At 46.9% G+C, this 12,749-nt stretch overlaps 1 protein-coding gene across 1 annotated transcript in view; it reads left to right on the top strand.

The window, feature by feature from the left end:
* The first annotated feature begins 5,069 nt into the window (after nt 1-5,069).
* C2CD2 (C2 calcium dependent domain containing 2) overlaps nt 5,070-12,749 on the top strand; it is a 44,998-nt gene continuing 37,318 nt past the window's right edge. The window contains exons 1-2 of the mRNA XM_054400755.1: nt 5,070-5,357; nt 7,435-7,533. Of these exons, the coding sequence (XP_054256730.1) occupies nt 5,070-5,357; nt 7,435-7,533 (387 nt within the window). The remainder of the gene's footprint in view (nt 5,358-7,434; nt 7,534-12,749) is intronic.

Genomic DNA, 12,749 nt, shown 5'->3' with positions numbered 1-12,749 from the left:
TAATAGAACTGAAACATGGCTTTGCAATTTTGCTTTATATCTGAAAATCATAATTAAAAATTATGATTGGTCACAATAAAACATTTCCACCCATTTGTTTTGAAACTGAGCCAATTTGTCAACAATTATGAGACATAGTACTTTTTTTTCAAGATTTATTTTTTTAGGACCAGGCTTGTATATTCTTATAACAACATTATAAGAACAATTTTCTGATCCAATTAAAAAATTCAGCTCTTGGCAATATTCCTTCTTAAGCATTTAAGAAATGTAGGCATTTTGGGCAAAGAATTACCTGAATTACTAAATTACCTAAATAAATTGAAGTTTTTCTACTATGAGGTCATCGGGAATATACTGCTTCTTCAGCAGAGATTGGTGCTTGAATAGATCAGATATCTCCTGATTTTGCAAAAGAACCAAAACCAAAAGCAATTAGTCACAGTGAAGGTCTAATGGTATCATCATCTCAGAGCCTTTTTTGTATGAAGCAAGACTCCTTCATTAAGAAGATGTTCTCTGGAAGATAAAAGTTGAGGGGAGTTATTCCAGATCAAGTGCCAGCCAAGTGCTAGCCTCCATCCTAACTCCTAGTTATGAGAGCTTGCTTAGTGTCACCTCCTTGGTGACCATCATCCAATGAGGCTTCTCTGGGCATCTCTTTTAGCCCTTGTTCCAGCTCTTTGCACACCCATCACTTTCTTTGTGACAGCTGTCACAAAGCAGGGGAAAATGTTCCTGCTAAGTTACATGAGACATGATAGGTCACACATGCTGAGTGTTACCTGGAAAGGGGCACCAGAAAACAGGCTGGATGGTACACATAAAGGGAGAACCAAATGCAGGAGCTGATCTTGTGGATTTAGCATTGTGCATCTCCTTTCCCCACAACTCCTGCACAAACTTGCCACAGTCAGTACGTAGAAGGACATGCCTGTTACCTGCCTCTGGCACAGCAGAGTGGAAGAGAGGCCAAAATGCTACATGGGAAAGGCAAAATAGTTCCATCTTCCATGAGGATTATCATGCCAAGGGGGCACTTTCAGGTGTGAAGATGGACAAGTCTACGTCTGCCAGCAGAGCTCTCAGTGAATACAGTGTGGAGGTACCACCTAGGCTGACTGTTACACTAGCACAGTCTCAGCATGGAGACACAGTTATAGCCACCTTACAGTAAAGATGGCATCACAGAGAATCCTGGGATGCTGGAAAAAGCTCTGCTGGCAAAAGTGCAGTTTTGCCAAATTAAGCATTTTTTGCACTATTACACTGTTCAGGCAAAGCACTTGCTTCAGGTGTTGTGTTAGACTGCATGGGCCTCTTATGAACTTTCTTTTACACCATAAAAAATACTCTGGATTGGATTGATTTTATCTCTGCGCATTGTAATTGTATCAGTGATCACTTAACTGCAGTGACTAAACCTACTGCACTTTTTTAATCTGCTTTTTTTGTTTGGTTGGTTTTTGTTCTGCTCACAGCTTTAAAAATTAAATCAATTAAATAACTATGATCTCGTCCTGCTCTCTTTGCAGGATATATCTATAACATGGGACTCTGGGTAATCTCTGATCTAACACTTTAAGGGGGTTAGATGTGAGTCCATATCCTGCTGTGTTCCACCCTGGCATACACATTTGCCTGTGCCAAGTCCAAGCCACCATTCCATTCACCTGCAACAAATCTGGAAAGCTCAACAAGTTCAGGGTCCTAATATTCTGCCCACATATTCTGACTGTGAGGTGAAAAAGAGCATCTCTGAACGGATGTATAATGAACCTGACAGCACTAGTTAATGAGTGAGATCTTTCTTTGTGGTCTGTGTGCCTGGGGTAGCATCTACCAGCAAAACATTCCAGCACAGACTAAGTCAGAATATGCTACAGGTCTATGGTTTCCTCCTTGCCTTTCCAACACAGAGTGAAATAGTTAACAAAATTCTTACTTCAAAGGATCAGAACAGGACATGTGAGGTAACCATGATGAAGGATGCACTCAGAACTCTTTTGTTTCAGAACCCTTGTAAAAGCAACTCTCTGTCAAGCTCATTCACTTTACATTTCTTAAACTTGCTTTGCAGCCATCATTGACAGATAGGCACTTGCCAAGGAGAAGAAAAGCTGAGATTTGAGAAATACAGAAGCTGCTTGATAGAAATACAGCACATAGCAGAGCCTAGGAGCAAGGCAGAATCACAGTTCCCAGCTTCAAAGTACACAGATTTATGAAGACTAATTACTTTACTAATGGCATGCCCAGAGCTATGCTTTGATGGGTAAGATCCTGAATGTTTAGAGAAGGCTATTCCAAGTTCACAGGTATACAAAAAAAGGAAAATAATTAACTAATAGCTGCTATACTTCAAAAGCAAAAATATTAATTATTTCTAGTAATAAGATAGTTGATAAAGTTCTGTAAGGGAAGGCTCTCCTTAGTATCTCAATGTATTCTTTTACCATTTCTTGTGATTTCATGTTTGTTAATGACTCATACAATTCCTGCTAGTTAAGGAAAACTGTCTACATGACATATGTGTGGAACTGAAGCATGGGGCAAGCTAAGGGCAAGTTTGTCTGCCACAGTGCAATGCTGTATTAGAAGTCCCTGAGCTATTTGCAGACAAGCTGGTACAGCAAAGATATTGGTCTGGATCTTAAAATCAGCCTGGCTAATCAATCTAGTCTCTCAGTAGGGTGAATTAACCTATGTACAGAGCTGTGCTAACATTGCAGTATGGTTCTGGATCTTTGGGAATCTCAGCAGCCTGCTCCTTGGTATCATATAGGTGTACTCTAAATCACAGAATCAACCAGCCATGTGGGAAGAGACCTCCAAGATCATCAAGTCCAACTGATCACCCAACCCTAACTAATCAACTAGACCATGGCACTAAATGCCTCATCCAGTCTCTTCTTAAACACCTCTAGGGATGTTGACCCCACCACCTCCCTGGGCAGCCCATTCCAACAGGCAATCTGTCTTTCTGGGAAGTATTCCTTCTAAGCTCAAGCCTAAACTTCCCCCTGCACAGCTTGAGACTATGTCCTCTTGTTCTGTTGCTGGTTGCCTGGGACAAAAGACCAACCCCCACCTGGCTACAACCACACTTCAGGTAGTTGTAGACAGCAATAAGGTCTCCCCTGATTGTCCTCAAGATCTGTGGAAAATTTTCCAGACACAGCCTGAAACTACCACAACATGCTTGAAAATGTGCAGTAAACAAGCACTTGTCTCCTGGTCTGCAAGCTCACATGGCTTCTGCACCTCGGCACCTACCATCTGCACAGCTCCCTTGGGAGGGACATGAGAGCCAGGCACCATGGGACCTCCAGTAATTCCCTCTGTGATTCACGGCACTCACTCCAATGGTCTGTAATTACAGTTTTAAGCAAGGAAACGATGTTTCTGCCCTTAAGGCTTCAGTGGCAATAGCCTAAACTGGAGTGGAGCAAGAACTCACAATGATGTTTCACTACCAACCTCAATGACTTAACTGCTGCTTAACATCTGGATTGGGCAAAAAAAATCCAAATTAGATTTTGTCTGGGAGCTACCACGGGTAAAGAAAGTCACTATGACAGAAATAGAGCAGGCAAAGAAAAGCAGAAGAAAAATGAGGACACAAATAGTGATAAGCTGATAAGGCAGCACTCTGAAAGCCAAATAGGAACTTACATAAAATGAATGTGACAGAAACAAATAATTATTAAACTTTTATTTACTACCAAAATACAACTTCCTCCCCTTTTATTGCAAATTGCTACTGATAACAACAGTCATTCAGCATGCTTTGCAGCAAGCGCACAGCTCTGAGTTTATGCTCCAGGCTGCAGATCACAATGACAGACAGAATTGGTTTTTTTCCCTCCTTTTGGTGAGTTTGACATCCTCAGCAGAAGAGATGCTTAGACACCAGTAAGAAAAGGGAAGATTGCATTTGCCCTTCTATAGAGAAAGCAGAAGGAAAACTAAGATGTTCGTAATCTCCTGGGCTGTTCCCGCAGTGCTGTGAAGGAGTGAGCGGGAAGGCCATTCACAGCCCCGCAGGTCTTACCCTGTTACAGGAAGAGGTGCCCTCATGAAATGCTCACTTGCTACCGAGCGGCAGCGTGGCACTGGCATCTGCCGGGCTTTGCAGTTCTGACACACGGGCGGTGCGTGTGCCTCAGCCTCTTGCACGCAAAGATTATCTAATCTTTCTGTTATCTAATCTTTCTGTTTTCGGGAAAAAGTCAGGCGTGTTTTGTAACCCGCTCCCCCTGCTCACAAGCAGCGTTAATACATTTACCTATTGTGTGCAAAGAAGGCGAAAAGCTGCTCACAGGATTTATCACTTGCAGTTGTTGGTTCGTGTGGATGCAACATCACTGAACAACACTGCCGCGAGGGGAAGCCTTTTATTGTATGAAAACCAACAAAAAATACTAGTTTGACACCAGTGTCTTTCCTGGACCTCCGAACGCCTCAGCTGCCCCTCTGTCTCTATCAGAACTCCCGCTTTTCGCCCATTCGTGGCAGCGCGCCCGTGAAGTCCCGTTCTGCTCGCAGCACCGCCCGGTACGGCAGATGGTTTATTCGAGCAGCGCCGGCTCAGGGCGCACAAGAATCAGCCCGGCCGCAGCCTGCGCCCAAGGCACCCGCTCCGAACCTCACTCCCTCCCGGGGCAGCAGCAGCCGTCCCGTCCCTGCCGCCGCCTCCCGGGCTACCCGGCGCCCCCATTACCTGCAGCGATGCGAGACACCGGGGGCGCCGCGGACCGCCCGCCCCCCGCCGGCAACGCGCCAGCCCCCCCGCCGCCGCCCACGCCAGCAGCTCTGGGCAGGGGCTGGGGCGGTGGTTGCGGGCCGGGGCCGGCCTCCCCTCGCCGCTCCGCCGGCAGGGGCGGGCCTGGCAGTGTCTGCGCCGTGGGCGGGTGGTGCGCCGCGTCCCTGGGCAGCCGGCCGGACGCTGAGCCGCCGCTCCTGGCTCGGGCTCTGCGCGGGCTGTGCCTGCGGCTGCCTGGCCCCAGCCACCGCCGCTCTGCGCGCCTTGGTGGGGGCCGGTAGCGCGGCTCCCATTATGGTCAGCCATGGCGTGGCTGGCGGGCGGGCTGGCGGAGTTGCGCTGGTGCGCACTGGTCGCCCTCTTCGTGGCGGCGCTGGCCACCCTGGCCGTCTACCTGGTGCAATATGCCCTGCTGGCCCTGCGGCGGAACCGGCAGCCGCCTCGGCCGCTGCCGCCACCGCCGCCGCAGCGGGACGAGCTGCTGGAGGAGAGTGACTCGGTGCTAGCGTGGGCGCTGTCGCTGGGCAGCTGGCGGCGACAGTGGCGACGGGCCTGGGTGGCGGCGCTCAACGCCGAGGCGGCGGCGCGGGCGGTGAGTGTTGGGGACGCAGGTGAGGGGCGGCGGGCGGGAGTGGTAAAACCTTGCGTCCCGCTGCAGGGCCCGGCCGGGGAGCTCCCGTCGGGCAGGGCTCGGTACTCCCCGGGCTCGGGGCTTCCCGCTGGGCCATGCTGGAACGGCGAGGGCGGCGTGTGCTTCTGTGCCGGCGGGGGCTCTGCCTGCCCGGGGCGAGGTGTATCGGTAGGAGACACGGGAACGTAGCTCCAAAGGCATGTCGGGGTGCTGTCAGCACCGTGCTGACTGCGCCTTCCAGTGTGCCCCTCCTTGCCCGTATCTTGCGTGTGTATTTTGTGTATGTTTCGTGTCCATAGATGTGTGTGCCTGTATTGTGTGCATATACGTGTGTGTGTGTATGTGAATATGTATGTGTATATTGGCTGCTTTGTAAGAATTTGCAGGAAGGATCTGGCCGGAGGCACGGAGTGGGTGCACGCGTGGGAGGAGGGAAGAATGGGGAGGAAAGCCATGACCCCTGTGGCCCCTGGCAGGGGCTTATGCTGCCGATAACATTGTTCGGGTACGGGGAGAAGGAAACAATGGAAATTTCCTGGCCTGGGTGCCGGCACAAGGCCTGCGGCTGGTCCTTTGGCAGATAAGTCCCAGAACGGGGTTTCCTTCATGGTGTCTTAGTCCATGCTGAACCCGTGTGCGTGTCAGTTTAACACAGGGCTGGCGTCCTCCAGCCAGCTGTGGGATGATGGGCTTTCTCGAGCTTCAGTCAGTTTGTTTAGAACCTCAGTCAAGTAAGATGCACAAAATGTGGTGCCCCTTCCCATTGCATCCCGTCCTACCCTTCTTCAAAGGGTACAGTTTGGTATCCTGTTTGTTGGTTTGTAATGGTGTGCCCAGATCTAGGAGGTGAGGAGGTTAGGTGAAGCTGTGGCAACCTAATTTCCGGTCCTTACCATGTCAGTGTAAAACGCTAAGGCTAAACTATGTAGGAATTGGCATGTACCCAGGTCTCCAAATTTGTGCACAGCCTTCTCCCTAGGTCTAGGAAGTTCCTTTCCTGGCAGCCTCAGCATGCTTTCTTCTTACGTCAGGGGGGCAGGCTGGGGGAGAAGGAAGAGCGTGTATGTGAAAGATAAGGAAAGCAGTTTAACACTTTACAGGCATCACTGTAAGTTAGAGCAGTAGGAAGAAAATACTTTATCTGCTCTTTTGAATTGCAAAGCGTGGTTAAGAAAAGCATGGGTTGTGCTAAGAAACTAAGATTTGTCTTGTGCTTGTGGAAGAGGAGAGTCCAGACAGCTTGGGCACAGGTGCTAGGAACTGAAAGTAACTATAAACAAGAAGCAGCTTCCCATCTAACTAGAGACCAAAGCCACTTTGATGGGCACACACACTCTCCCCTCCCTGGCTGAGTAGCTAGAGCCATCTCTTGCCATGAGTTTAATGCCTGGCACTGCAGTGTGGTGTTGCTCCTGCTGTTAGGCTTCCAAAACAATGTCAGCAGTGCACAGCTAATGAAATTCCATCATGCAAAAACACCTCGGGTGACAAGGGAAGTGGTGCTGACTGCTTAGTTTGGGTAGCAGGTGGAGAATGTGAGTGCTGATGCCTCTCAGAGTATGACCTCACTGCCAAAGCAGGTATATGCTGTCTTTTCCTTCCTGTCTATGTGAATACTGAGTAGCTGTCATCACTGCCTGCCATCACACATGAGGAAAGATGAGGGAGGAGAAGGCTTTTCCCACCTCTGCAAGATGATACTTGGGTTTTCTTAGTTTTGCCATAGCCTGTATTATTAGCCCCAATAAAAAATGGCTTTTAAAGCTACACTCCTAAGCCCTTACTCAAGAGCAGTTGGAACTCTCTTGCCGGGCTTTGCTCTGCTCTGTTTTGTGTACGTCGATATTCTGCTACAGAGAATGATGAGTTATATCCTAAGTATAGGTTTTCAGGCATTATGTAGTAAGGGGTCATGCAATTAATACATACAAGTTTTGACATATATTTCTTCTTCCAGGAGCTTCACTGACAGTGCGTTTTTCTCGCTCATTTTCAAACAATGGATTCATCAGCTAATGATGCTTCTTTTTTCCTGTAGGATTCACAGTTGCTTACATTTGAGGAAGACGACCCGCCAGAATCACTTGAACTAGCAGTTAAACAAGTTATTAGTGTTGTAAAGTCAGCTCAAGAGAAGGTAAACTTTGGTTCAGTTTGGTTTTGGTGTACTTTGGGGTAGGAAATGTTAACTTTTCTTGTTAGTGTTAATGGGAGTTTTACTTGCCAATACTTGACCTTATTTCTTTGAGGTTGATAAGTGGCTGGACTCTGTAATGAACCTGTGTAAACTCTTCACATTGGTTCACTTCTTCTGCAAGTCCTGAGCAGAATGTACTCCAGGGCTTCTGCCAAATGAACAGCAACCAAGGCTGTGCTGAATTTATGGGTATGCCTTCAATGAACTTGTACAGGAGCCCTCTTGTCCTTCTCCTGCAATTGGTATTATGGTTCCCCAACCTATTGTTGAAAGGAGGGCACTTCATGAAGAAGGAAAGGGACACTTCTCCACTGGGACAGAAAGACATTTTTGTTTGCCTCCGGCTGTTTGTGTACCTGTTTATGGGTTTGTTTCATCAGTTGGAGCCATGTAAGTGGAGTGGGTGCAAAGTCCTGAGGGTAGAGTCTTGATTAATGAATCCAGTACTCAGTGAGCAGTGAATGATCTCTTTCTTCTTCTCCTACCCAATATACCGGGAAGAGGTTTAGTGCATGTAAGATTAAAATAAAGCAGAATGTGGCTCTTAGGGTAAAACTACATTAAAAGTTAAAAAAATATATGTATGCTTATTAACAATGATAGCTTCTGGATTTTCATCCTAGTGACTTGAACTACTAGTCACATCTGAACTGGTGTTCAGCTTCAGGCACCTGCATCAAATTAGGCTAATGCTTTTCTTCTAGTTTTACTCTGTCATTTTGATTTGCTTGTCTGATTTAGATGTTAAAGAGCTCTACTATGATTCCCTTAAAAACTATGCATGCTTATTTGCCTGATACACAACTTACAGGCACACCCTGATTGGTGGCAGCTGGGGACTGCCAACATGTGAAGCTGGTTGTGTGTTTGTTCCTGCCTTCCCTTCCCCCTTCTTTTTTATTCATTCCACACACTGGTCCCTGCCACAGCAATGGGGTTAGAAAGACTGGAGTTGGTAGGGCTGTAGAGTTGGTACTAGTGTTACTCTGTGCTGCTGGAAGACACCACAATGGGGAATTGTAAGGAGAGGGGACTAATAGGTCTGAAAGCCTTGTGCTATGTATATGAATCCAGCAACTAAGGGAAGTCTGCTGCAAATAAAAGCCAGCAACTAAGAGCACCAAAAAAAAAAGGTGTCTTTCAGTTCAGTGTCTAAAATGTTGCTGGAAGACAGGCAGGGCTGCAAATGTCTTTGCATGGGAGATGGCCTGGAGATTTAGGTCTGCTGGGTGCCCTTGGACAGTGTCAAAGTTCATCAGGGGTGCGTCAGGCCAGCTCTGTGCTCAGAATACTGTGCCTGTGGCTGCACCACAATGAAAAGAGTGTTTCAAGGCAAGAACCCACTTTCATCTTGTCTGCGTGCCAGTACCAAGGCACAATGCTGCAGTCCTCAATTTCCCTGAAGTCATGTTGTACCATTGGGAATATTTCTGCTGCAGTCCCCAGTTAACTTCAAGGCCAGCTATTAACCCTGCTCTACAAAGTTTGTCCCTAAACCATATCCCCAAGCACCACATCCAAATGGCCTTTAAACACATCTAGGGATGGTGACTTAACCACCTCCCTGGGCAGCCCATTCCAATGTCTGACCACTCTGAAAAAAATCTTTCCTCATGTCCAGTCTAAACCTACCTTGTTGCAGCCTGAGGCTGTTCTCACTTGTTCTATCACTAATTACCTGTGAGAAGAGACCAGCACCAATGTCTCTACAACGTCCTTTCAGGTAGTTGTAGAGAGCAATGAGCCTCTTCTACTTCAAACTGAACAGCCCCAGCTCTTTCAGTCACTCTTCATAAGATTTATTCTCCAGGCCCTTCACCAGCTTTGTTGCCCTTCTCTGTGCTCTCTCCGAGACCTTGATACCTCTCTTGCATTGAGGTGCCCAAAATTGGACAAAATACTTGAGGTGTGGCCTTTTTTAGATATAGATTCTTTTTTAAATATGGATCCTGGGTGCTGTAGCAGCAGGATAAGTTAGCATCCATGGTGCCTCCTGGGTACCTTAACCCTCCATGGTTAAGCTTGGGCAGCAGAAGGTAGCAAATGCTGGTTCCGCAGCAGCCTAAGCCCAGGGAACTTCTCACTGCTATACTCTTGCTCTCCTCTACCTTGTGGCCTTGTATTCTGGCACCCTCACCTGGTCTCTGGGTGTTGTCTCAAAGCACATGGAGGAAGTGGAGGTTATCAGAAGTAGTCAACATGGATTCACCAAGGAGAAGTCATATCTGACTAATCTGATAACCATCTACAAGGACATGACTGGATGAGGGGAGGGCAGTGGATGTTGTCTGCCTTGACTTCACCAACGCTTTTGACACAGCATCCTACAGCATCCTTGTAGACAAGCTTAGGAATTGTGGGCTAGATGAATGGACAGTGGGGTGCATCAAAACTGGCTGAAAGACAGAGCTCAGAGAGTGTGGTCAGTGGCACAGAGTCTAGTTAAAGGTCCATAACAAGTAATGTTCTCAAGGAGTCAGTACTGGGTCCAGTCTTGTTCAATATATTCATCAACGACCTGGACGAAGGGATAGAGTGTACCCTCAGCAAGTTTGCTGATGACACAAAACTGGGAGGGGTGGCTGACACACCAGAAGGCTGTCTTGGCATCCAGCATGACCTGGACAGGCTGCAGTATTGGGCAGAGTTTAACCTTATGAAATTCAACAAGGGCAACACCTGGGGAGGAGTAAGCCCATGTATCAGTACAGGTTAGGGGCTGACCTGCTGGAAAACAGCTCTGTGAAAAGAGACCTGGGAGTCTCATGGACAGCAGGATAACCATGAGTCAGCAATGTATCTTTGTGGCCAAGAAGGCAAATAGCGTCCAGGGGTGCACTAAGAAGAGTGTGGCAAGCAGGTCGAGGGAGGCTCTCCTTCCCCTCTACTCTGCCCTGGTGATGTTGCATCTGGAGTACTGTGTTCAGTTGTGGGCTTCTTAGTTCAAGAAGAACAGGGAACTGCTTGAGATGGTACACCAAAAGGCTATTAAGATGATTAGGTGACTAGAACATCTCTCTTATGAAGAAAGGCTGAGAGACTTCAAACTTTTTAACCTGGAGAAGACCGAGAGGGGATCTTACCAATGCTTATAAATACTTAAAAGGGTGGGTTTCAGGAGAATGGGGACAGGCTTTTTTCAGTGGTGCCCAGTGACAGGATGTGGGATAAGAAGCACAAATCTGAACATAGGAAGTTCCATCAACACATGAGGAGGAACTTTTTTACTCTGGGGGTGGTAGAGCACTGGAACAGGCTGCCCAGAGAGGTGCTGGAGTCTTCATCTCTGGAGTCATTCAAAATCCACTTGGACACCATTTTGTGCAAGCTACTCTAGGTGAACCTGTTCTGGCAGGGGTGTTGGGCTAGATGATCTCCAGAGGTCCCTTCCAACCCCTACCATTCTGTGGTCCTTGTCTGACCTTGAGCTGAGCCATTTCAGTATGTTAATTGAGCCATTATAGCACAGCCAGCAGTCTAATGTGGTTTCACAGCAGCTGAAACCAATATAAGCACATTTTAAAATGTATTGGATTTATACTGAGTTATTCTGAGCTGTCCTCAAACCCATTTCCATAATCTCGTGCACAGCAACTAGCGAAAATTCTCTCAATTATTCTTACTTCAGTTAAGGTACAACCTGAATATTTATTTGGACTTCAGTGTGTAATAACTATAGAGTGACACTGTGGTAGCTACTTTCCCTCCTTCCTTAAATGTATACCTTTCTCTAAAACACATCATAAGTTCTCTTATGTGGTAGTTATCTCTCTTAAATATTCCTCAGGTAATACTAAGGGTCCAAAGTTTTGGGTTCTTGTGGAATTTTCTTTCCCTCCTTGCTCTTCAATCTCTTATCTTTGCATATGAACTGGAAGTCTCTTCCTGCAGCTTGTCTAAACTCAAACTTCTGATTCGTGTTTGTAACTCGCTACTGGTGGGACTGGCTCTGAATGTAGTTGGTGCCCATATGCTGCATGTTTATAAATGTTGTAGCATCCCACAGAGCTCTGCAATTGCCTGAGGTGTCAGCTGGCACAAGACTCTTTCCCTGCAACCGGTTCAACATACTGCTTCACTTGTGATCTCTGTGGCAAGGCCATAGGAGGTGATTTGGTTCTGCGGTCTGGGCTTGATTTACGGCATGCTGTTTCAAGTATGTGTTTGCCCTTGCATCAGAGAGGTCATGATCATCAAAGGAAATGGGCAACTGAGAGTGAGAGATCAGAATAGAGAAGTAAGCGTGGGATGTGTAATATTTTAATGCAGCTGTATGCTGATAGGTTCCTGTGCTATGTTTTATGATGGGTGACCATCTTCTGTCTTGCTCAATGTTGGGTCATGGAGCACAGCCAGGTGATGAGCCTGCTTGATGGTGGGAGTGAGCCTCTTGCCTGGAAGTCTTGCTCTGAAAAAATACTGGCTTGCTAGCCAAACTGTAATTATTATATTACAGCTGGCAGCCCTGTTGATGATCAGGACAGGATGACACGTACAGTCCTCAGCTATGTACTTGCTGTCCTTGCCTTGAAGAAGCTGAAAGTTACAAAACTGGTGTATGCTCCACAGTGCAGTGCTGCAGACATGGCTGAGGAAGCTGCTGGTTGTCAGCTTGACCAGAGCTGTTGTGACAGGGACAGAGCTTTTCTGTTGCTGAAGGTTACACCACGCTGCTTCTTGACAAAGCCTCTATATGTAGCCTTTACTCCAGTTTTGGGCCAGAGCCTAAATATATAAAATGAAGTGGCCTGATTTCATTGTGTTATGTTGGTTGTTTTGTTTTAATAAGCATTAGGAATATTGTTACCTAATTCTGCCAACCTTTCTGTTACTGCAGAGGCTTTGAACTTCACAACAGCAACGACAAAGGCAACAAAAACAATGATTTTTTTAATTTTTTTTTTTTTGTGGACTTGACACAGAGGGTTTGGATGGAGCAGGCTATAACAGAAGTCTCTCTTTTCCTGCTTCGTGCAGGATAATAAGTTGCTCTACAAGGAATTGCTGTCTTGGATTACGGCAGGCAACAGCAGATCTGAAAGTTTGGTGTCAATTTTTGTGTGATGAATCTTGCTCAGGGAAGTGGTGGAGAGAAAGAAGGACTGTTTTGCAGGCTTGTGAGAAGTCCTGTGTTCTGATGAGCTGTGCAGCATGCC

The sequence above is a fragment of the Indicator indicator genome, chromosome 1 (assembly GCF_027791375.1).
Source record: "Indicator indicator isolate 239-I01 chromosome 1, UM_Iind_1.1, whole genome shotgun sequence".
NCBI lineage: Eukaryota > Metazoa > Chordata > Aves > Piciformes > Indicatoridae > Indicator > Indicator indicator.
This window is presented reverse-complemented; position numbering and strand designations above follow the sequence as displayed.